Below are 26,505 nucleotides of genomic sequence, written 5' to 3'. Positions count from 1 at the left end.
CTGTCATTGAAGATGGGAATATTTGTGGTGCTTCCTTCCTCTTCCAGTGAGTTGTTTAATTGTCCACTTCCATACAGTGGATGTGGCAAGACTGCAGAGCTTATATCTGATCTGGGATCGCTTGATTGTGGGATTGCTTAGCTCTGTCTATCACGTGCTGCTTATGTTGTATAGCACACAGGTACTCCTGGTTTGTCACTTCATGGTTGACACCTCATTTTTAGATATGCCTAGTGTTGCTCCTGGCATACCCTTCTGCACTCTTCATTAGTACAGAGTTGATCTCCTGGCTTGATAATAATGATTGAGTAGGGGATGGGCTGGCCATGAGTTTGCAGACTGCGCTGGAGTACAATTTAGATATTACTGATGGCCCACAGTGCCTCCCTGAATGACAATCTTGAGTTGCTAGATCTGTTCAAAGTCCGTCCCATTTAACACAGTGATAGTGCCACAAAATATGATGGAGGACATCCTTGCTATGAAGATGAAACTATCTTAACAAGGACTGTGCAGTGATCACTATTACCAGTATTTTCATGAATAGATACATCAAAAGCCTGCAGGTCGATGAGGGTAGAGTCAAACTGTTTCTCCTCCTTGTTTGGTTTCTTCATCTTTTGCAGACTGGTCTAGCAGCAATGTCCTTTTTCAACTAACCAGCTCGGACATTGGTGGTGCTGTGAAGCCACACCTGGTGGTGGACATTGAAGTCCCCCACCCAGAGTACATTCTGTGCCCTTGTTATCCTTAGTGCTACCTCCAAGTGGTGTTGAACATGGGTGAGTGCTGACACATCATCAGAGAGGAATGGTCAGTGGTAATCAGCGAGAGGTTTCCTTGCCCAAGTTTGACTGGAGTCAGTCTTGAGGACCCCATCATCTCTACCACCACTGATATTGCCTGGGACATGGTCTGTAAGATGTGATTCCATGAGTATGGCAATGTCAGATTATTGCTTGACTAGTCTGAGAGTCAGATCACCTAATCTTGGCACTAGCCAAAGTTGGTAAGGAGGACCTTGGAGGGTCAACAGGACTGAGTGTGGCATTGTTGTTTCCAAAGCCTTGATTAATTGCTTGTCTGGTTTCTTCCTTTTTTTTTGAGATAATTTAGTTGATTTTTATACTGCTGAAAGTTTGGCTGGGCCATTTCATAGTGGAGTTAAAAATCTGTTGACCAGCATTGCTGTTGGTCTGGAGTATTGTGTCGACAGACCAGGTAAGATAAGTCGTTTTTCCTTCTCCAAAAGGACATGAGTGAACTGGAAGGGTTTGAACTAAAATTGATAATTAGATAAAATTGGACTTTTAACGTCAGATTTTCTTTTCTTGCGTTCAAGTTTCCCCATTTGGGATGTGAAGCTGCATCCACAGAACATTACTTGGCTTACTGGTACTCCCTTTCTACTTCAGTGGGTTGTCAGCCTGGATTCTGGTGTCAAATCTTCAGACTCTGCCTTGAGCCCATCAGGTTCTCAATCAGAGGCCAACCCTCTATTAACTGAGCCATGGTTGATGGCTCAGTCACGAACTCACTGCTGGATCAAAACCCGAACTGCCTCCCCTAACAGCACTTTGGGATTACCTTGAACAGATAAATTGCAGGGGGTCAGCAAGTTGGACTTCTCAAAGGCATCTGGGCACGGGTAATAAATGCTGACTTTGGTGGTGCACCCAAATCCCATGAATGAGCAAAGAGAGAGATCCCAATCTGAATCAAAACCTGCTTCACTTGCCTCAGTCCCATGCTTGTGCCAACAATCTCCCTGTGGTTGGACCCTATGCAGTGGTAGTAATATCAAAACAAGTGTCTACGTTTTGGTAAGGCAGCTGGCTGAGGAACACCATTAAAACAGCACCCAGCTTCCTTAACCTACCCAGTAGCATTTTATTTGCCAGTGTGTGTGGCCAGTACTTCAGAAACTGGTCCTACTGGCATAGCGTTGAATTAAAAACTGCAGAACATAATCGCACTGACATAGCCTAAAGGCAAAACCACTTCTAGACTGGAACCTCACACACATGGACGTCAGTGTGAGTGAAGTGTAATCAAGATTTAGGAAGTGCTCCTGTGTCCACCTTAATTTTCACATTGGGTTCAAAGTATATATATATACTTTGTTTAATCTGGAGTTGTGATATATTATCTGGAACAAATATTTCCTGTTTGAGAGGGTGGTGGGAGCAGAATCAGTGGTAACTTCCGAAAGGGATTTGGATATGTGCTTGTGAAATGGTCAATTTTCTTGGTTCTTTGGAAAGAGGAAATGTTTGGAATTGGGAGGAATTTGTGCCGGCCGTAGCTTCTACCATCATGCTGATGCAGTAAGTTCAAGTGCATCTCCAGGGAGTGAACACAAAAATCAAGCCTGACTCTGCAGAGCTTTGGGAGTTTTCTGAGCACATCTTGGTGACTGTATTGCACATTTTATAACTTCAAATGTGTGTCATTGACTGTAAGATGTTTTGAGACTTCTGGGTGATCGTGAAAGGCATTATATAAATGCAAGTTTTCTGTCTCTTTTCCTCTCTTTCAAAGAACTGGAATATGTACAATGGACTGAATGCTCTTGTTTTTTGCACAATGATTCCTGATTCTCTTGACAATAAAAAAAAATGAGTCACAGCTAGTGTTTGCTGGTTTTGCTGTCTGTCTTGCACTGTGTATGTTGCTGCTCCTGTTCAACTGCTGCAAGGCAAAGCACTGTGGATACTGGATCTATGAAACCTCAATTGAAAGCACTGGGACCTGCCAAATGGTCAGGCAGCATCTGTAAAGACAGAGACAAAGAGAAACAGTTGTTACCTCAGGTGAACAGAGCTGCAGTACATGCTGTATTGTAGCAAGTCCAAATTCTCTTGTTATGTTACCTCAATGCCATTTGAGCCTGGTCCTTAATAGCTATTTTTATGCACTGACACCCTTCGCAGTCTTTTGTGAGAGTGTTGATCTGTGGTTTCTGCAGCACATAATGATCTGCATGCCTCGGTCAAAACATCGTCCTTTCACTGGAGTGGACATGTTTCAACAACGTCTGACCAAGCTCAACCTCAACATCATTGCAACCCTGATGTGTAGGCCTTTGCATTTGTGCACCTTGCAACATAAAAAGCTAAAGGAGGACAAAGAGAGTTTCGAAGTGGATTGAAAATGGTGTGGTGCGCACATTGTTACGCAGTGCACTCCTACACAATACAGATGTACTTGTTCTGAACTTTGAAACAACACCAGACAGATTCAAACCACCTGAACCCTTTCTTTCTTTTTCTCTTCTGTACTTGCATTTGTAAAGGCTAGCTCTGAGTGGCCTCGTTGCAGCTGGAGCAAGCAACAGTCTCATGTGAAATGTAATGACAAAAACAAAATTGCAGGACTTTTATTGTCATTCCTGTGAAACCCATTTTTCTTGTCAAGTTGAGGGAGGAGGTATCAGACTTGAAATTGTTTGATCAGGACTGAGATCCCCCTTTTTAATGAAAAATGCCACAAACTATGCCATATATCCATGCTTTCAAGAAGTTCTCAAATGGTTCATGAATGGCAAACACGTTTGGAGTGCTGTTGCTGGGGCACTGTAGGAAACTCAGTGGCTAGTGGACCAGGTTTCATATTTCATGATATTGGTTAAAGGAGAACGATTGACCATTCTTCTATGAAATAGTGGGTCCATGGGATCACTTACATCCACTTGAGAGGGTAACTGAAGCTTGCATTTGGCATATCATCTGGACACGAACGCCTCTGACAGTGTTTACACACAAGTCTTCACAGGACTGACCACATTTCCAAAGTGATTCATTGGCTTTAAGCTGCACCGGGACCCCATGAGGTTGTGAAAAGTGCCGTAGAATTGCAAGTTCCTCTTTGTTTCTCTGTTATGGTGAAGGGGAGGGTGTTGGTACTTCTTGTGAGGATCTATGTAGCCACTGGTGCGAGAGTATAGAGAGTGTTTTGAATTCCTGGCTGGATATTGTCAGTTGGGTCAACGTCACTGGTCAGTTCTGTTATTGAGTTTACTAAAGAGTGAGTGTTGTATTTGCGATCTGGTGGTTTTTTAGGGTGTGCAGGATATGGGGAGATGGAAGCAGGAGTGGCAGGTTGTTCACATTAAGACTTATCAGTGATGGTAAGCATTCCATTCACATAGCATGTTATTATAGAAGCATAGAATCTCTACAGTGTGGAAGCAGGCCATTCAGCCCATTGAGTCCGCAGTGACCTTCCGTAGATCAACCGAGCCAGACCTCGCCATCTACCCTATAACCCTGCATCTCCCATGGCCATTCCACTAGTCTGTACATCCCTGGACATTATGGGCAATTGAGCACGGCGAATCCACCTAATCCGCACATCTTTGGATATTGGGGGGAAACCAGAGCACCCGGAGGAAGCCCACACAGACATGGGAGAATGTGCAAACTTCAAACAGACAGCGTTGAGCAGTGTGCAAGAATTTGGAATAATATTTTGGCAAAATTAATGTCTAGTTCAATATCATCCAACAGTTTGTATGTTGTTGAGTCAGTTTTTGTGAATTGGCTAATGTGCAACTTAATAGTTTGACCATTGGTAATTCTGCTTGTGGGATGATGCTGTGTGTAGTGAAGCTCGTGCAGTTGTACATAATATGGATATCACAGAAGTCTAAAGCTGTTTGAATAATTACCTTTAAAAGGCAATTGGGTATGCAATTATGGGAAAAGATTGGAGGTAGGGGGTCTATGTTTGATAGCTCTTTCAAAGAGCGGACACAGGCACAATGGGCCGAATAGCCTTGCTCTGACTTGGTTAGGCCTCGGCTGGATTATAGTGTTTAAACCTGTGAGCTGCAATTCCAGAAGGATGTGAAGCAGCGGCAGCGGTGCTGGGTTTTAGGGGGTGGGGTGGGGAGGGGGCAATTTCATCTGATTTTTTCATGTGGTCTCTGGGTACCAAAGTTCTGATGTTCTCTTGTGAATGAGGTCCAGAATCCTCTGCCAAACTAACGCAGACGCTCATGAGCTGTCAGACGAAGTGTGAAATTCTTCCAAGGCACTTGCTGTGCTGCATGGAATAAGGTGAAAAATACAGTTCCTACCTTTCCCTGTGCTGATCTAACAGCGTGGGAACCCTCCCTGCAAACTTGGCTTCCCAATGGAATGTTTGCACAAGAAACACAAACAGATTTGGAGTGCGGTGGACCCATACGCAAACGTATAAGCTAGGAGCAGATGTAAGCCATTCAATCTTTTGAATCTTCTCTGCTATCGAATGAGATCATGGCTGATATGGTTGTAACCTCAAATCCACATTCCCGCCCACCGTTGAGAACCTTTCAAGCACTTGGGGCACACTCTGCACTCTCAAGACTCCAACAACATTTCCCATCCACGACAAAGCAGCCTTCCTCATTAGCAGTCCATCCATCACCTTGACTGTCATCCATTGTTACTGTGGGCTCAGAATGGCCTCAGTGTGTACCTTCTGCTTATCAAGATGTCTTCAACTGCAGCCCTCAAAGCATTCCCCCACATAGTAGGATAGATCATAAAACATCGGAACAGAAGAGGGCCATTCGACCCATCGAGTCTCCTTCACCATTCAATGAGATCACGGCTGATTTGATAACTCTTGATTTCACTTTTCTGCTTTTCTCCATAACTCTTGATTCAAAAGCCCTCTATGGTAAGGAGTATCACAGATTTGCTACCCTCAGAGAAAGAAAAAATGGCTCCTTAAATGGGTGGCCCTTTACATTGAGATTGTACCCTTTGGTCTTGGACTCTCTAACAGTTGGAACAAACTCTCCATGTCTATCCTGACCAGTCTTAAGAATCTTCTTCATCTCAAATAACAGCAAAGGAACACCATCAGCTGCAGTTTCCTTTCCGAGTCACACATCCTCCTCACCTTGGGCACATGTAGTGCTATTCCTCCATCCTTGAAATGTCTTATTGGAGAGTACCTTAAAAACACAGACAGAGATGATTCGAGAAGGCAGCTCACCCCTACCATGCCAGGAGCAAATAAGGATGCACCATAAAAGTTTGCCTTGACCGTGTTGGCCCATCAGAATAAATTGAAAAGCAAACAGAATGCTTCTTCAGAGGAAGAGTGAGGGTTTACATTGATGCCACTTCAGGAATACTGAGGCTGGATTTCATGGGGTGGGGGGCATTAATCCTCTACCCTGACCTTTTCTTACCACCCCCAACCAAAAATTGGGAAGGGGGTTAACCCATGATCCCAGGGCCTGCTATTTAACCATTTAATTCAAAGTGTTAATTGACAGGAGACAGGACTCCCACTTGGAATGAAGTCATTAAGATAATTGGGAGCCCTGTATTGTAACTCTGTCAATCTGGCAGGCAGGAGTGAGGGATGGGCAGATGTATGGCTCAATCTAATCGATGGGAAGGAAGCATTAAAGTAGGAAGACCTTCCAAGTGAGTCTATGGGTCTGACTGCATTTATGGTCTCAAATGGCCCAAGGATCGTATCTGTGGAGTAAAAGGTTAACTCTACTTGTATGGACATCCTCAGTAGTTATTCGTTGAGTAAGAAGCTATTTAAAATATAATGGCAGATTACGTGGGTCTGAGATCCAGAGTTCCAGAAGATTCAACTCTATTCAATAAAGTCGTTAATGTTCACTTACCTGAATGCATGCAAAATGATTGCAAGAAATAAAGCTTCAGTGCACTGTCTCTTTCCAATCATTTCTGAAGAGGCATTGTATAAAGTGAGTTACCTATGGGAGGAAATGAGGACTGCAGATGCTGGAGATCAAAGTCAAAGAGTGTGACGCTGGAAAAGCACAGCAGGTCAGGCAGCATCCGAGGAGCAGGAGAGTCGAAGTTCCGGGCATAAGCCCTTATCAAGAAGGCCTTTGTTACTACCCTTTGGTTGAATTATTAAACCTACCAGCAAACCTGGATGTGGAATATCCCTTGGACTGCCTGAAGCAGAGGTCTGCTGTGATACATGTCCGGCTGTCTCCATTCTCTTCCCAATGTTTGAACAATATTTTCTTGGAAGCTGATATTTACATGTTCCTCTTTGTTTTTCTGGCCCAGTGTCCCTTCTCCAATCTCTCCTGGTAGGCAGGAGAACTGCAACATTAGTATTCCCAAAATAAAATCAGAAGACCCTTTCACCCCACAGAATTGACTTGATTTTACTGATGGTGTAGAAGGCTAATTTTATATGAGAGTCGGGACTGAATTCTGCTTGTGATTGTTTGGACTGGCAACTTGGAATGTCGAAGGAAGTTGGGCTGCTTTTCTAAACTAGAGGAGCTACATTCATGTTGTTGTTGCTTCATTTCGCTTGCTCCCTCATGTGACAGTATGAAACAGCAGTGTATGAGTGGCCAGTGTGTTTACCTGGAATTCCTCATTTTCACAAGAGCTGAAGTGTTGGTGTCCAAAGAAGGAAGACTAGAATTTCAAAGGAATTGAGCCAATGCCCCACTGTAACAATTTGAAGCTTTTGCATTATATTATGCAGTTTTGGAAAGGAATATAATCAGCATTGAGTGTTTAATGGTGACAGAGGTTGTCACACAATACTCAAACACAGTGATCTATTAGGTAATAAACATAATTGTACATTCTTCTCCGAAAGAACAAGTCCCACACAAGAGCACACCATGCTAGTTGACAGAAATACAAAAGATTTATCATATTTGTTCCTCAGTGGAAAAAAAACCATATTGTGAAAGAAAGTAATCAATTAGAAGCATTCCAAATTAGTAAGTGACATGTTTCTCCTTATCAAACAACATGCTTGGCTGAATATCATTTGGCAGTTTGGTCCCTCACGCTTGTTATTTTGCTTTGACAGTGTTTTGGGCCATAGATAACATCATTTAAAAGTCAAGCTAAAAACATGTTGGAGCCAAGCCACGTGGACTACCAGAAAGGACCATGAGTCAATAGACTAATGAGAATTATATGAGTATTTTTAGGCACCTACCGAAAATGTCAAATGTGTAACTGGGCAAAACTGGACCCTGATATGTTGAAATATCATATAAAGATATTGTCATATTGCAAGGACATGATGAAATCTTGATTTAATGCTAAACCATGTTTCTTATAGCCCGAATCAGTTGGTATGAATTGAGAGTTTAAAGCTTTCTGACATTAACTAATGTGATGTGGTTGGATTTTGGCTATCATTAACAAACAGTAACTGATGTAATGCAGACTGTATGATTTCCCATTATACGCAGTTGGCACTGTGACAAATTATGACCATTGCCATATCTCAGCCGTTCTGAAATAATTCTGGCCTGCAACTACAATATATTTTGTGAATTCTACAAGATTAGTCACGGACAGTTTGAGGTCAAGAGAAGATGGTTATTTTCAGACCTTTCTCCTTTTTAGTGCCACTGTTTTGGTTCACACCGGATGTCCAGCTACAGTTAGTTCTTCCGTAATGCAATGCTTGTGTTCTTGTGCAACCCCATGTTATAGAAAAATCGCGCTAAAGAAACAGCACTTAAAGTGTTGATGCTGTAATTGCATTACTGCTAATGCAAGTTTAAAAGTTTGGACTTTAGAAACAATGTCCCCAATGGTCAGTAGCGATACAGCGAATTCACATTAACTAAACTCGTGTTATAGCAGAATCGACTTGTGAGGCTACTTAGAAGGCATTGTCATTCATTTCAGTTTTGTTTTAAGTATCTATTTTGATCTCTTTGTTTTTAAGATCAGTTTACATCTGTAACAAAGTTCATCTCTCAGCATCAGAAACCTGGGTTTGTACATTCTCCCTGTGTCTGCCTGGGTTCTTCTGAGTGGTCCAGTTTCCTCCCACAGTCCAAAGTTGTGAAGGTTCAGTGGATTTGCCATGCTAAATTGCCTCATGTTCAGGGATGTGTAGGCTAGGTGGATTCGCCATGGTCAAACGTGAGGTTACGGGGATAAGGTGAGGGTCTGGGACTGAGTGAGAGGGCTGACCTCTTTCCATATTGTAGGGATTCGATGATTTGGTAATGGCTGGAGGGTGTTTTCTTGTACATAACAGACTGCAGGTTTTAGGTATTATTTAAAAGTTATTTTACACCTGCAGTTCTCATCCATGCATTATAATATAGTTATAAAGTATATATAACTATATTAACAACCACTCACCTCCTAAACCCGTACCATCTAGAAGGACAAGGGCATAGAATAGTGCATCACAGGATTAGGCCCTTCGGCCCACCATGTCTGTGCCAACCATGGTGCTATTCTAAACGAATTTCATCTGCCTGGACATGGTTCATATCTCTCTCATTCCCTCTTTGTTCACGGGACTGCCTAAATGCCTCTTAAACAGCAGCAGATGCAAGGAAACATCACCACCAGCAAGTTGCCCGCCAAATCTCTCACCATCTTGCCTTGGAAGTATTTTACTGCTCTTTCACTGTCACTGGGTCCAAATCCTGGAATTCCCTCCCTGAATATCACTGTGGATGTACCTGCACTACATGAACTGCAGCAGGGCAGTTTGAATCTGGTTCAGGGCAGAGTAACTTAACTTACTGTTCCCCAGTTACCCACGAATCAAATTATCGATTCATCATTGCACTCTGGAGACTTGAGAGCGCTATCATAACAAGACACAGGAACAGTCGTAGGCCGTTAAACTCATTGACTATTTCCATTCAATGAGATAATCCTCAACTCCACTGCCCTACCTTTTTCCCATTCCGTTGATCCCCTTATGGATTAAAACCTGTCTATCTCTGCCCGAAATATACTTAATGTGACAGCCTCCACAGCACACTGTGATAAAAAATTCTACAGAGAGAGGAAATTCCTCCTTATCGCTCGTCTTAAATGGGTGACCATTTACTCTGAGAATATGTCCACTGGTCCTTACTCTCCCACAAGGAAAAACAACTTTTCCACATCGACCCTGGCAGATCCCCTGAAGACCTTATGTTTCAATAAGGTAACCTGTCATTCGTCTGAATTACAATGAGTACAAGCCCAACCTAATTAACCTTTCCTCATAAGACATCCCTCCATACCTCAGATCAACCTCGTGAACCCTCTCTGGACTGCCTCCAATGCCACTATATCTTTCCTTCTTTATGGGGACCAAAGCTGATCACAGTATTTCAGGTATTGTCTAACTAGTACCTTGTATACATTCAGCAAGACTAAAGACACACATTATATTTACCTTTCCTATTACCTGCTGAACTTGGATGCTAGCTTTTTGTGATTTATTCATGAGGACTTCTAAATTTCTCTGTGCTGGAGCTTTCTGCAGTCCTTCCCCATTTAAATAATATTAGTTCCTAAATTCCTTCTGTCAAAGTGCATAACTATACGTTTTCCCACATTATGTTTCATCTCCCAAGTTTTTGTCCACTTGCCTCACCTGTCCGTATCCCCCTTGTATCCGTTTCTGTCACCTTCACCACTTGCCTTCTCATTGAGCTGACTCTCTCAGTGTAGCAGGGAGTGAGTGATGTCTTTTGATGAACTGAAGGTCCATCTATCCTGTTGTGTTGATTTAAAAGATCCTTCAAAATGTTTGGAAGGGGAGCAAGGTTAGATTTTCCCCAATGTATTAGCCAACATTTGTCATCTATCAGCATTTAAAATCTGACCATCTGATATTGTCTGTGCACAAATTGATTACATATTTCTTACATTAATATAGTGACCAAGAAATACTTTAATGAATGGAAAACACTTCAGGACTTCCTGCAGTTGTGCAGCTAAAGCTTGCTCCAGATTTCAGTCTGTTTTTATGTGCCTCAACTCAGCATTCATATGGCACCTTTAATGTGGTAAAGGATCTTAAGGTGCTCAAGAACGTTATGAGAAAATGCTTTGACACTGTAGACACTGGGATTTGACACCAGTGAAGATTAGGATTTAACGCTGCATTATTTCAATTCTACCATTGCATTGCCAGCTGCTGTAATACAATCAATTTAAAAAAGGCAAACATTCCCTTATGTACTTAGTTATTAGAAAGGATCCAAATGTTGGTCTAAATCCAAACATATGTACAACATATACTTCAAAGAATTCAACTTGTGTCAACCAAGAGGACAGCAACACTTATCAATGAAGTGACAAAGTAATGAATGTGTTCCCAAAAGTATTTTAAATACTTGACTTTGGTAACATGCCCGACCTAATCCTCAGATATATTACTCACTAATTATTGCACTCGATGTTCATTATCCCTTAAATGTAATTCAGTTTCTTTTCAGAAATGTCTGATTGGCAGGCTGCTTGTCTGAAAAGATATGAATTAATGTTGGCGGATCATTGCTGTTAAGACATTCCTTTGATCTATCATATTTAGCAAGTGTGTTAACTGACTCCAGATAAACGTGTTATTGCTTGTTTTGCAATGGCACACAGAAGAACATTACAGGTACCTTTTAAGCTTGCATTTGTCACTCATAACCCACAGCATTTTCTCGAGTATGTTTATTACAGCTGCCTAATATGTGTTAACATCATTTCATTTTCGTTCACCAATCTTTTGAAATGTCTGTCGGCTGGATCTGTCTGGGGATGAGCTTTTTGCCCCATGCACCGTTAGTTCAATTTTCTTTAAAAAGATGTTCTCTGAAGCTCACAATTCTTTAGCATTTTTAAATTGCTGCAACGCAAGCAGATATTGACATGATGAGGACAATAGGCTACATGGGACCTTTAGTGAATGACAGGACCAATAGATGATTCGTTAACAGATGAGAGTTGAACAGCTGAGAAAGAAATGGTGAATAATGCATTCAGAACCTGAGACACCTAGAGTCAAAGAACTGGAGAGCATGGAAACAAGCCCTTCAGTCCAACCCGTCCATGCCGACCACATATCCTAGATAAATTTAACTTAAAAATCACACAACACTGGGTTAGAGTCCAACAGGTTTATTTGGGAGCACTAGTTTTCCAAGTGCTGCTCCTTCATCACAACCACCTGATGAAGGAGCAGTGCTTTGAAAGCTAGTGCTTCCAAAGAAACGTGTTGGACTATAACCTGGTGTTTAGATTAGAGTGGTGCTGGAAAAGCACAGCAGGTCAGGCAGCATCTGAGGAGCAGGAAAATCGACGTTTCGGGCAAATGTTTTGTCTGAAACGTCGATTTTCCAGCTCCTCGGATGCTACCTGAGCCATTGTGCTTTTCCATCACCACTCTAACCGAGACTCTGATTTCCAGCATCTCCAGTCCTCACTTTTGCCTAGTTGATTATAACCTGGTGTTGTGTGATTTTTAACTTTGTCCACCCCAGTCCAACACTGGCACCTCCAAATCATAAATAAATCTAGTCCCATTTTCCAGCACTTGGTCCATATCCCTTTAAACCTTTCCTATTCATATACCCATCCAGGGTATATGCTGTAATTGTACCAACCTCCACCACTACCTCTGGCAGTCCATTCCACACACGCACCACCCTGTTTGTGAAAAGGTTGCCCCTTTGGTCCTTATAAATCTTTCCCCTCTCACCTTAGACCTATGCCCTCTAGTTCTGGACTCCCCCAACCCAGGGAAAAGACTTTGTCTACTTATCCTATATGCCTCTCATGATTTTATAAACCTCTATAAGGTCACCCCTCAGCCTCCGACACTCCAGGGAAAACAGCCACAGCCTGTGCAGCCTCTCCCTGTAGCGAGAAGGAAAGAAAAGAACAATAAAGAAAAGTAAGAAAAAAATAAAGTTTTCAATATAACTTTTAAGAAAAACCTCTAATAACAATTCACTACATAAAGGTAGATTTTGAATATTTTAAATTGTTCCCTTTCTGGACAAGAGATGTTGATTGGCATTGCATGAGCAAATGTTAAAGACAATAGAGGGGATGCAGAGGAGGTTCACTAGGTTGATTCCAGAGTTGAAAAGCTTGCTTTATGAGGAAAGATTGAGTAGACTGGGACTAAACTCACTGGAATTTAGAAGAATGAGTGGGGAGAGATCTTATAGAAATATATCAAGTTATGAAAGGAATAGATCGGATAAAAACAAGGAGGTTGTTTCCACTGGCAGATGAAACCAGAATGAAGGGGCACCGCCTCAAAGTAAGGGGGATCGGACTGAGCTGAGGGGGAACTTCTTCACCCAGAGGGTTGTGAATCTGTCGAATTCCCTACCCTGAGAAGCAGTTGAGGCTACCTTGTTGAATGTTTTTAAGGCAAAGAAAGATTTTTGAACCGGAAAAGAATTAAGAGTTATGGTGAGTGGGCGGGTGAGTGGAGCTGAGTCCATGAAAAGATCAGCCATGATCTTATTGAATGGCAGAGCGGGTTCGAAGGGCCAGACGGCCTACTCCTGCTCCTGGTTCTTACGTTCTTAAGTCACATTGTTGAAAAGATGCTCAATCCCGTGTCCTAACTTTCTGCAGTATGTTTATTGAACAATTAATGCGGAAATTAGTTTGTGCAAACTCAGAAGCACTGCGATGTGCTCTGAGCATCAGGTTTTGGAGAACCGTAACACAAGGCGTATCACGTCATCTCGAGAATTTGCTGGCTGATTGGTGTGTAATAATAGCATGCATCATTAATGTGCTATTGTTTTTCCTCAAGGCATTGTTACAGCTTTTATTTTGAAGAGCCAACATTGCATTGGAACAAGAGAGAAGCACACACCCCATTTATTCTAAAAGGCTGATTACAGTTAAGATGCTTACATAAATGCAAACACTGCCCTTGCAAACAGAACAAAGGGCCTAAATAATCCACCACTAGTTTAATTGGCTGCTGTTTCAAATTAATAATTGACATTTCAAACATTGAAAGAGACATTGCTGTAGTATTTAATCCTCTAAGTGATACAGTTCATTCTCCATTACAACCTTTGTGATCTATTTAGACTTGTTTAAAATACTGGAAAAATAGTTAGAGTTCTTGATGATTTTTTAAATTTTAGCTGATCTGACCAGTGCCTAGATGCCCCAACCTTGCAGTAGATATTAATATTTGTACTTGTGCTGTACAAAATCCAGCAGAGATTGGGGCTTTTCCTTGCAGCAGATATCATCAGTGTGTGCAATCTACTATTTAAATTGTCATCTTGAGTTTGTTCACTAATTAACTGCTACCAAACGCTCATAACAAATCAATGCAGGCTGAATGCACACCAGTGTCCTTTGCTGCTGGTCCCTCATGGGTTGGCACTGCAAGTTGGAGCCTGCCTGCCTCTTCGGGTTTTAAAAAATCTTTCCCGCAATATTTCAAAGGATTTGTGCATCGAACCCCCGCATCACTCCTCCCTTCCTTGCCCCGCACCACTCCTATTCTGTGAGTTGAGCTGTTCCTTGTATCGAGGGGCATCACTGCTCCTTGCTCAACAATCGTAAGTTCTGTTCTCTTGTCTGTTGCGTTACTCTGTCAGCTCGGCAGAGCCAGCTTGAGCATACATGTCTTTAACCGCCATCTCCCCCGTGTCTGTTGCAGTCACTACGAGCAGGATCGGAATGCACTGCGGAGGAAGGAATGGGAAAGACGCAACCAGGAAGTCCATCAAGATGAGGACCTGTTTGCTGCAAGCTTTAATCTATTCAGTGAACCCTACAAGGTAGCCTGGTCCAAATGCGTTAAAAGGTTGTTTGTTTAACTTTGGTGTACCTTGGCATATTTGCACATTAAGTGACAGTGATAGCACTTTAATAATTTGCTTTGTTTTGAACCACGCCGTTAATTAATCAATTTGCAGCAATTACTGTTAAACTTGAGCAATGTGAGAGAAAAAAAATCACATCTATAATTTCTAAATTTAGTTAATTGGTGTTACAGGATTCACTCTGACTAAAGTTGTCTTTTTTAACTTGATGACCAAAATTGTCACTTTTTTTTTCAATTGATTTGAAAGTGAGAGGCTGAGCGATGAAGTCCTGATGGACCCAGCTCTACAGGGGAGGATTGAGCAGAGATTTAGGCTGGGTCATTCAGGGATACCAGACCTCTTAATGTGCAAAGAACATTTCCATCTAAACTGGCCACAGAGGGAGAGCAATTGTGTTTGATGAAAGCACCAATTTCACTTGTAGGTGAGAGGGATAAACTGCAGAGAGAGTATAAAAAAGGAAGTGACATGCCCTCCCATGTTGATACTTAGAGAGAAAGATTAATGAATAATGTGGTCTAGCTGCCAATGTTGAGCTGTGGCTGTGGTTGTAAGCAATAGTTTTGACATTGGGTTTGTGGGGCCTAACCATCATTTTAACCAGATACAGCCAAGCTATCAATGGGGAAAGTAAACAGAGTTCCTGCAAAGGAAGTGCTTATCAGAGGTGAGGGAGTGGGGGGGGTAGGGAGGTGGAGAGAAGGATGTTTGGTTGGGTTCATACACTCATACAGCACAGAAACAGATCCTTTGGTCCAACCAGTCCATGCCAACCATAATCCCAAACTAAAATAGCACCACATGCCTGCATTTGCCCATATCTCTCCAAATATTTCCTATTCATGTACTTATCCAAATATCTTTTAAATGTTGTAACTGTACCTACATCCACCATTTCCTCTGGCAGTTCATTCCACATATGAACCACTTTCTGTGTGAAAATGTTGCCCCTAAGGTTGCTTTTATATCTTTCTCTTATAACCTTAAACCTACGCACCCTAGTTTTAAACCCCCCACCCTAGGGAAAAGATGTTTGCTATTCACCTTATCTATGCCTCTCATGACTTTATAAATCGCAATAAAGTCACCCCCTCAACCTTCTGTGTTCTAGTGGGGAAAGTCCTAGACTATTCAGCCTCTCCTTATATTGAGGAAGATCTAATTAACTAATAGCAGGAATATCCAAAGTGCAGAGCCCCTTCTGATACCTCAGATATATGTAAATATAATCTTGTATAGTAAGAACAGCCTTTGGTTTATTTACTGGATAGAGTCAAACTCACAGTGTTTATTTCTTCATATGCTACTGTATAGAACTGAACTGCTTTAGGAGCTATGTATGTATATAAAGGTATTTTTATGAATAAAGTGTATTTTTGAAACTTAAAAAAAATCCATCGTGCAGAGCCACACCCCTATCAGCTTTTTCAGAGCTGATGGGAACTAAACGACTCTGCAGGCAACTAACCTCTTTGAGGCTGCACACAAAAGCCCTTTGCAGTGACTGAAATTAGTTCTTAGCTCAACAGGAAGTGAAGTGCAGTCAGAAACGAAAGCAAATCATCTTTCTTATTTGGATCATCTTGCATGATTTGTGTGGAATAATCATTTATCAACCAATTGTTCACCAAAATGCCATAAATAACAGCTTTAGTGGGTTTGTGTCTCTGGTAAAGAGAAGTGTGATTCAGCTACTAGCATGGATTAGACTGCTGAAAACAATGTATTTACATGCCCATCATCTGAAAACTCGATCCAATCTTTTCTGATTCTGAGGCTGTCTAGTCCAGTTATCCATTGTAAAATGCTGTATTCCTTGTAAATGAATGAGGTGCCACATAATTATTTTTATATTGTGATTGAGTATATTTGCAACACATCTTCTAAGCTTTGATCAATAGAGGTACAATGGCGAAAATGGCATTTTATTGATTGCAGTATAATTGCTTTATTATACATCACAGCGCAGATAAATGCCGTTTGCAAATTTATTTTAAATTGTTTTTTCTCGAACAAGTGCAGTTTTTGCAGCCAAGTGTTTAATGTTTAACTCGTTCCTCCCAACCCTTAGTAAGGTTTAAATGCCCTATAAAAGAGGCTGGGGGAAGAAAAAAATCAAAGATGGGTTAATTGAGTGTAAATTCTGAAGCCTTTAAGCCTGCAGTCTTCAAAAGGGATTGTGCTTTTTTGGCCAATGCTGTGAGGGGCTGAGTGGAATGACCTTTTAAAGAATTGGCTTGCCATCTCGCTGTAATCAGTAATGTGGCAGAAATGGTCCCTGTTCTGGCTCTGAGATCATTTTATTTCAAACGTGGAGTTGGCTTCACCCAAATTAGATTATTTTTGTTTGATTTCAGGCTGCTAGGTTTTATTTACTGCCCAGACACAATCAAGGGGAGACAACATAACCTAATGATTGCAGTTGGTAGCTTCCTTAGCCATTTTCAGAGTTTTAAGGCTCAATTGTACCATGCTGGACTGAAGTCACGAGTGTTCTAGGATGGGTAAGGGCAGCACCTTCCTGTCTTCCCCACTGGGACACTGGTGAGCCACTTAAGTTTTTAGAACAACCTCAAAAACAATCACATTTATTAATTTTTGGTAACTGTGACTCAATATGTCAAACGCGAGCAAATGTATCGAATATCATTTGGTGACTGTGCTGTGTTGTCTATTATAAGGATTCTTTGTTGTGCTTTTAAAATAATTACTGTTTAGTCTTGTATGCCGTCTAATTTCTTTCAGACCAGCAAGGGGGATGCTCTTTCCAATCGTGTGCAGAGTACATTAGGGAACTATGATGAAATGAAGGACCTGTTAACGAATCGCTCGAACCAGAGTCACCTCGTAGGGATCCCCAAGTCGTTGATTCCACAGACACCTGTCGAGAAAATGGAGCAGAGTTTCTTCACCGAACCCAGAGCCAAAATAGCCTCATCCCACCAAAGCAGTAGTCATTCCTCATCATGTATGCCTCCACCTTCTTCCTCTTTGTCATTGAGTTCAACATTGCTGCACGGGCACCAGAGCAGCAAGAAATCCCGGATGGACTGGCCTCGCAGTGGCCATGGTTCTGGGAGTGGGCACAGCGTGCAATCCATAGGCCAGTCCAGCAATCAGCAGAGCCGAGGAAAGCATGAACAAGCCCAGGACCGGTACGGTGACCTGTATAGCAATCAGACTGAGCAGCACAAAAATGATCATCAGGCTATTGGTGATGATTGCGTTAAGTCACAGTCACCTAGTCCCAGTACCACTTCCCGTTCCAAAAGACACAGCCATTCCAAATCCAGCAGTGGGGATCATGCCTATAAAGAAAGCTGCCATGGAAAGTCTCCCGTTGACAGTGACACTGCTCTCCATTCTGCGGGATCTCCAGCTCCTTCAACATCCCTGATACCCTGCAGCAGTGCAATCTCCGCTCAGAATTTCCCTCCTGGACTGTATTCTAAGTCTAGCATGCTCCAACAGAAGCCCACTGCTTATGTGAGACCAATGGATGGGCAAGACCAAGTTCCTATCGAGTCGCCCGAACTAAAGCCACTCATGGAGATGGACGATGCTTTTAGCAGCCAGCTGTTTGGCAGCCTTCTAGATGGAAAGCCCAGCACAGCAAGTACTAAGTGCAAGTTACCAAAGCTGACAATCCCTCAACCTGGTGAGGTAAGTGGGCCCCTCACTACTTTCAAGCTTAAAGTAAAAAAACACATATAAAAGCAGAATACTATTAGTTTGTTTTAGAGCAGGAAGATTACATTTTGGCAAAGTGAGATTGGCATTATCTTACTGTAGGGAAGCCTATTTAATGTTGGGATCAATCGGGCTACATCAGAAATGGTTACAGCGAGGAAGTATAATGCATGTAAATCTGAAGTGGTTTTTGATCGACCCAATTTTAATTCCTGGAATTTAGTTGAAAGCACAGAGATTAATAGTAACTTGGGATGAACCATTGATGAGTCAGGTAAAAACAATGACTGCAGATGCTGGAAACCAGATATCTGGATTAGTGGTGCTGGAAGAGCACAGCAGTTCAGGCAGCATCCAAGGAGCAGTAAAATCTTTTGCTAAATGCTATGCAGTGTACAATGCTTATTTTTTTGTCTACATATCACAGTAACGTTAGTAATAGAAGCAGACTATTCAACACCTCAGGTCTGCTCCATTCTTCAAACAGATTATCCATCTCCAGTCCAGAGGAACCTCGATTATCTGAAGAACACGAGTGGGGAGTATTTTGTTCGGTTAATCGCATTCTGGATAATCGAATGCCAGTTAACATAGTTTAGCCAAGCATTGGGACAATACAATCTTGCCAGAAAATCTGATATTCAGACAATCGAATGCCGGATAATCGAGGTTCCCCTGAATATGTTATTTTTCTGCCTTTTTTTCTTATCCCGTGTTCTCTCACCCAACAACATTAGCCATAGGAATAATATGCCCACCTAAAAGTCTACTTTGGCTGTCAGGACCCAAGGATATGAAATAATGTACATAAATGCAATTGTTTTCTTTCTTGATAGTCTTAAAGTTACAGTCAAAAAGAACAATTTCATTGCAGCCACTATTTACAAGTAACTTTACTGTTTTATCAAATTCATTTTGCGATTGAATAGTAGTCAAGGCTGTAGATTATTCAAGGTAGCACTTCATTTGCGAATAAGTATTTTTGGTCAATCTGAGGTAATTAAAGTGACTACGTAAATGCAAGATTATTTTTCTCTTGTTGTTTGAGACAAAAAAGACTTTGAGATGTTTGGAGTTGCCAGTTATCCATGTTCCCATTGGCAGAGAACACAACATGTACAAGTCATGAAAAGGAAATAGATCAACTGCTGCCACTAGCTGTTGACTTGTACCCTCGGTTATAATGCCCTAATCCTTTGAATCCAATTGTATGATGAAAGTATTCATCCAAAAATACTTGTGAAGAATCTTAATGTTTCTTTAACAGCTTTGCAAACTGCAAATACTACTGGAGTAAAATCATGCAGAATAAATCAAGGCATTACAAAGTGACCCTTTCAACACAGATAACAGTGTGAGAGAGATTATGAAGCATAAGTGCACTTCCCTGCAACGTTTCAGTGATTTAGATTGAACATTAATTCAACTCTTATGAGCCCTTGCTCTTACCCTGAGTATTGTGGTTTACATATCAACTGGTACTTTATCTTTGTGCAAGTGAAGGGCAAACAATACTTCTCTGTTTGTAATAGAATGCCAGCCTCTTTATTCACCTCTGGCCAACAAAAATAGGACTTGGAACTTGGGCTGGAGGAGCTGTTGCCTTGGCAGTTACACCAACCACTTGTGTAGTTACTATTCATGCTTCATGTCACACTATACAGAATGTGCTGTGTCACCTCTTTGAGACAGGATGTCATATTCCTGAACATTGTAAACATCAGTGATTGTATCATGTGTAGAAACATATGTGACAGCAATGTGTCAGCTACTGCTTGTTGGAATGATCCTACAGTGAAATATTACCAGGGAGGTCGAATTCCTGTCGTCTGTCTGGGTAGAGCCATAATGTTGTGGATTCATTATTTGGTTTAATTATCATTTTTTTGAGTTAGCAATTTCACAAATGTATAAGGAATAAACATAAATTGACACTTTATTTTATAAAACTATTTTACAAGACAGTAATGGACAGTTGAATGGTGATCATTACCGTTGATACCAAATTAAGAAAGGACTTGCATTTAGATGGCTCCTTCTATGAATTTAGAACTTCCTGAAGTATTCTTCAGCCAATGGAGAGTGTTTGATGAGTGGTGGGCGCTCTCATTTATTAAATTCTTTTCATAAGATGTGGATGTCACTGGCAGGCGAGTCACAGTACCCATCTGTAATTGCACAGCATAGTTGCTCAGTGGTTAGCACTGTTACCTGACAACGCCAGGGACCTGGGTTTGATTCCACCCTCAAGTGATTGTCTATATGGAGTTTACACCCCCCCCGCCACCCCCCATGTCTGTGCTGGTTTCCTCCCACATTCCAAAGATGTGCAGGTTAGGTGTACTAGCCATGGGAGTGGCAGGGTTACAGGGCTAGGGTAGGGGATGGGTCTGGGTGGGATACTCTTTGGAGGGTCAGCATGGACTCAATGGGTTGAGGGTGTAGGGATTCTAGGAATTGCCCTTGAACTGAGTACTTGTTTGACTAATTAATGATAATGACATTGCTACAGGTTTGGACTAAAATGGGGTCCAAACCAGGTAAGGATAGCTGATTCCCTTCTCTGAAGTACATTAAAGAGTCAGATAGAATTTTACAGTAATCAGTAATAATTTCAATGACTTGCTTTCAATTCAAGGTTTTATCAATTGAAATTAAGTTCCACCAGTTTCTCTGGCACGATTTGAACCTATTTGGCCCAAAGCATTGCTTGGCTCTCTAGATTAGTAGAATTACCACTGAGCCACCATCTCCCTCTGTGTAATGCATGTGGCAGTTTGCACACTGTAAGGAGCCACAGGCAGGAATGCAATGTGGGAGAGACCATTTAGGAGTGAGTTGAGAAGGAGTGTCTTCACCTAGAGAGCCTGGGGAATTCTGTGCCATAGAAAGCAGTTGAGGACAAAACATTAAATATAGTTCTTAAAACTGAAGGGATCAAAGGGTGTGGGGAGTGAATGGGAACAGAGTAAAGAATAAGTATTGACAATTGCAGAAGTTTTGTCCGTTAATGTACATTCACATGTAACACACTTTCCCGAAAACCCCACAGGGTCTCAGCAGATGACTGGTATATAGCAGATACCTCATCTACTGTGTCTGTTGTTCCCAGTGTGGTCTCCTCTACACTGGGGAGACAGGACACCAAGTTGCGGAGTGGTTCAGGGAACATCTCCTGGACATATGCACCCAACAACCCCACCACCCTGTGGCCGAACACTTCAACTCCCCATCCCACTCTACTAAGGACATGTAACACCTGGGCCTCCTCCACTGCCAAATCCAAGCCACCTGACGCCTGGAGGAGAAACACCTTATCTTCCGCCTTGGGACCCTCCAACCACACAGCATAAATATTAATTTCACCAGTTTCCTCATCTCCCCTCTCCACACCTTATCCCAGAGCCAACCCTCCAACTCGGAACCACCCTCTCGAACTGCCCTACTAGTGCATCTTCCTTCCCCCCATGTGCTTTTCCAGCGCCACACTCTTTGACTCTGATCTCCAGCATCTGCAGTCCTCACTTTCTCCTGGTTTCTAGTAGGTGTCTAATGTTGACACTTCCGAGTTTCACAGATCCCTGGAGTAGGTTAGATGAGCCATATAACCCTTTTCCTGTTCACCATTTTCATAACTTTGAATCTTTAGATTTGTTCATTATCCTGCTCCAAAAGTTCTCAAACTCTGGAAAAAAAAATCCCATCCCTTAACAATGGGCCATCATCGAAAATCACCACAAACTGTTGGAACTGTTGCGGAAAAATTACGTGTCACCGCTGAATTACTTTTGGAGAGTTGTCCGTATTTGTGTGGGATGTTAAAAAGTTAGTAATCTTAAAAACAAATGCTGCAGACGGTGAAAAATTGAAATGAAAACAGAAGGTGCTGGAGAAATTCAGATCCAGCAGCATCTGTGGAGAGGGGGAAACACGTAACATTTTGAGTAACATGATTATTTTTCAGGCTGTTATATTTATTGGCAGTGGACAGGGTGAGGGTTCATAACAGGATGAGGGAAGGGAAAGAAATTGTGTTTAGTCAGGGGCATTTTTTATTCTTTCATGGGTTGTGGGCTTGGCGGGCAAGAATAGCATTTGTTACCCATCCCCATTTACTATGAGAATCTTTTTAGACCATGTCAGAGATCAGTTGTGTGTTCCATAGACACTGCGTAAGGATGTTAGATTTCCTTTTCAAAAGGGCATGAGTGAATCATGTATTTTTAGGACAGTTGATAGCTTCATTATTTGAGACCAGCTTTCAGCTCCAGTTATTATTAATTCATTGGATTGGAAATAAGGCGACATGGTGGTTCAGTGGTTAGCACTGCTGCCTCACAGCGCCAGGGACCCAGGTTTGATTCCAGCCTGTGTGGAGTTTGCACATTCTCCCCATGTCTGTGTGTGTTTCCTTTGTGTGCTCTGGTTTCCTCCCACAGTCCAGAGATGTGAATGCTTTGCTAAATTATGCATAGTGTTTTGGGGTGTGTAGGTTAGGTGCAATAGTCAGGGGCAATGTAGAGTAATAGCATAGGGGAATGGGCCTGGGTGGATTACTACTTGGAGGATTGGTGTGGAGTTGTTGGTCCAAATGATCTGTTTCCACGCTGTAGGGATTCTATGAAAATCTATGAGCTGGAATTTAACCCAGTGTCCCCAGAGTACTTGCCCAGGCTTCTGGATTATCCGTCCAGTGACATGGCCAGTATCATGGAAATTTTGAACTGAGGTCTGGCCACAACAACTCTTCTCAAATCAGGGTCCAGTGAGGCTTTCAATTCTGAGAGTTTACACAAGTGTTAAGCACTGGTATCAAGGTGTAAGGAACAACTGCTGCAAAATAGATGTCATGAACAGCGCCACCTCACTATAATTAAGTGCCGGTGCAGGCTGGTTATCATATTCCCATTCCTACTATTGCCATCTTCTTTTACTTGTCTCAATTCAAGTATGATTCCAAACTTAAAACCATGCATGGACTGTCTACCTTACGAGCAAGTGTTTTGTGGAAAGGACAACACATCATGAGATTCCTGTTTCTGGCCAGAAAGTGGATGATCTGGTAAATCTACTCCTTTTAAGTGATTAGTTTTTACGCTGGTGATTTGTCATTGGCTAACCATCTTCCACTACCTGCGTTTGGTGGGAAAAATGATCCATCTTCTTCCAGGGGAATTTGCTCTTGTTTCTGTCACAATTTGGTGAATAATATTGCACTTTATTTTAACTTCTGCACGTCCTTCTTTCAAATTAAAATCAAGAATTGTGATGAGTAGACACTGAGTTTCTAATTAGACTCTGTAGACTGTTTGCAGGGCACGTGACTTTATACACTGTGAAATAAGGATGTTTGGATGTGAGTCCTGTCGTAAGTCCTGTCCGCAGCTTAGATCTCATGATGGAAACCATGATCATCTTAGTCACTCTGGTGTTTTACAGAGTATCTCAAGATACTAATTCTAAGTATCTAAGATGACTTCGGTTATGCATCGTGCTTGATAACTGGACTTAAGATAGGTAGCCGGTTCCATACCCTCTGTTTCATTGTGTGGGTGACACAGTGGAATTCTAACATCTTAGAAAAGAGTGAATTAGTTCACATGTGACCTTAGCCAGGAAAGGGGAACAAGAGAGCACCCTAGTGATGAAATCTATGCACTGTTTCCAAAACGTGCAATTTCCCCACAAACATAAACGCCACAACAGCGTACAGTCACAAACAGCTGGCAGCAGATCATGCTGGTGAGTAAAGTATTAATATTTACCATTTCTTAATTTCTCTCCTCTCCATGCAGCTTGCTAGATTGACAAGAACCATCTCTCTTGGGTGCCGGTTATGTAAAAGTCAAATATGTAGCATTTCAAAATTAGCTTAAAGTGGCATAAGAAATGTTTGGCTGTGTTCTTTTTTTTTGTATCTGCTTACATTTTGTGAGGGTTTTGGTGTGTGTGTGTGTGTGTGTGTTTCTGTGTCAGACTTGCCAAACATCCGTGTTACTGCAGGTCTGGGATATTAAGTAATCAAACCTGTTACATTGGAATCCAGAGAAATAATCCAACTGTTTGAATCATTTCTTGTGTTTGGAGAGCAAAGCAATGATTAAAGGTGCAGTTGAAGATTCTATGGGTTTAAGACAGATTAATAAGCGGAAGCCCTGACAGCTGTTGTGGGTATCGGGAGTAGCATTTTGACTTTGATTCGGAAGGTTGTGAGTTCATATCCCAGCCCAGAAGCTAAAAGCACATAATGTAGGTCAGCGTTTGTAGTCATTGACTGAGAGAGTGCTGCATGGTTGGAGGGGTAGTTTTTCACATAAGATGTTCAAACTGTAGACTTATCAGCTGTAAGACCCAGTAGTGTTACTTCAAAGAATGGGGCAATTCTCCCCAGTATCCTGGTCAATACTTCCCTCTCAAACAACATCATAAAAACCAGATGATCCGGTCATTATCACATTGCTATTTGCAGGACCTTACTGCTCATTTCTCATCTCACGATGCATTCCAAAAGTACTTCCTTGACTGTAAAGTGCTTTGGGATGTTCTGAGGTCATGAAGGTTGCTGTATAAATGCAAATTATTTCTTTCCCTCTTAGATGTTACAAGCTTTATTGATGTTCACACACAAAAGAAGAAGAATAATCTCTCAATATTGCGATCAGCAGTTCCAGGAACAGTTTGTGTTCTGACAGTTTTAAAAAGCAGATAATGCGCCAATTGACTTCCTGCTGTTGGTCAAAGCACAGATTACTGTCTGAAACAAGAGTGCAGTTTATTGGTAGATTAATATCTACAATTTGTACGTAGTGCTTTTCAAAATACATAACAGTTTAGGAAGTAAAGGGAAACAATGTGTAATTATTAGTCCCCAAGGATTCAATTGCAGAGCAATTGTGTTAATAGTGTTTAAAATATGCAAATAACTGTACAACTAGGCTTCTAAGTGTGCGGGAAAGGGGCACTTAAAAAGAGGTTGGTGTGTTCAAAGTATGCCATCTGAGAGAACTATACAAAGGTCTATTTATATCCACAGAAGACTGATTGCAGATGGTATTTAGTTAGAAGAAAATGAAAAAGTTTATTATTATATACAGTTTTCGCCAGTTTGCACTACAGATGTTACTGTTTATTTTTACTTCAGGAGAAAATTTGCTGCTGAACATTTTTCCTGCCTCAGTACATTTTGTCAATATTAACTCTTGAATTACAAATAAACACCAGGCGTATGAGAGCTAGATTGCATATTGACAAAGTAATCAGGAAGAATATTTTGGGCACTTTGGGATTTTTGCCCTTTTTTTAACAAATCAACATTAAAGAATAAAAGTTGCACAAAACTATTGGACATTTCCTTTAACGCAATACATGAGGGTGGTCTTCAGTTCTCCGTGATTTAGACTAAAATATTCATTCACTTGACAAGGCTATGGAGCTGGGTTTTACAAGGAGGAGTCCTGTCCCAATACCTAAAATGTCAGGGGTAGGGAGAGAGAGTGTACTCTTGTTTCTCCAGAGACAGAATGGGGAATGATAGATCCTGGACTTTAAGGAAATTCCACATATTTGATAAAATGTTCCTGGGGACATGGGTGGTGCTGACTGGGCCAGCATTTATTGCCTGTCCCTAGTTGCCCTTTAAGAAAGTGGTGCAGAGTTGCCTTCTTGAACTGCTGCAGTCCATATGCTAAAGGTAGACCCACGATGCCCTTCCGGGGGTGGGGTGGAATTGCAAACTTCTCACCCAGTGACAGTGAAGGGATGGTAATATATTTCCAAGTCGAGAACTGGGTTGTAGTGAGGAGAGAGGAGAAAGTCAGATGTGTTTGCTGACTCCATCCTTAGCTTTTCGGTCAAAGATGAACAGTTTTGGCATTTGACAATGGGCCAACTGTTGGCAAATGGGATTAGAATAGTGAGGTGGTTGTTACTTGACTCAATAGTCCTAAGAGCCTTTTTCAGTGCTGTTCTTATCAATGGAGCCAGCTCAGTCATTTAGGTGGTAAAAACAATGACTGCAGATGCTGGAAACCAGATTCTGGATTAGTGGTGCTGGAAGAGCACAGCAGTTCAGGCAGCATCCAAGGAGCAGCGAAATTGACGTTTCGGGCAAAAGCCCTTCATCAGGAATAAAGGCAGAGAGCTTGAAGCGTGGAGAGATAAGCTAGAGGAGGATGGGGGTGGGGAGAAAATAGCATAGAGTACAATAGGTGAGTGGGGGAGGGGATGAAGGTGAT

The 26,505-nt window shown here is 41.8% G+C and overlaps 1 protein-coding gene across 3 annotated transcripts in view; it reads left to right on the top strand.

Annotated features, from left to right (window-relative positions):
- aff2 (AF4/FMR2 family, member 2) overlaps nucleotides 1-26,505 on the top strand; it is a 526,072-nt gene that overhangs the window by 118,174 nt on the left and 381,393 nt on the right. For 2 of the 3 annotated variants that reach the window (XM_043705171.1, XM_043705174.1), the window contains exons 2-3: nucleotides 14,413-14,533; nucleotides 17,300-18,244. In XM_043705171.1, coding sequence (XP_043561106.1) covers nucleotides 14,413-14,533; nucleotides 17,300-18,244 — 1,066 coding nt within the window. The remainder of the gene's footprint in view (nucleotides 1-14,412; nucleotides 14,534-17,299; nucleotides 18,245-26,505) is intronic. The other variant, XM_043705172.1, reaches the window with a different exon arrangement.

The sequence above is a fragment of the Chiloscyllium plagiosum genome, chromosome 15, assembly GCF_004010195.1.
Source record: "Chiloscyllium plagiosum isolate BGI_BamShark_2017 chromosome 15, ASM401019v2, whole genome shotgun sequence".
Taxonomy (NCBI): domain Eukaryota; kingdom Metazoa; phylum Chordata; class Chondrichthyes; order Orectolobiformes; family Hemiscylliidae; genus Chiloscyllium; species Chiloscyllium plagiosum.
Note: the sequence above shows the minus strand (reverse complement) of the source record. Positions and strands in the feature narration are given on the sequence as shown.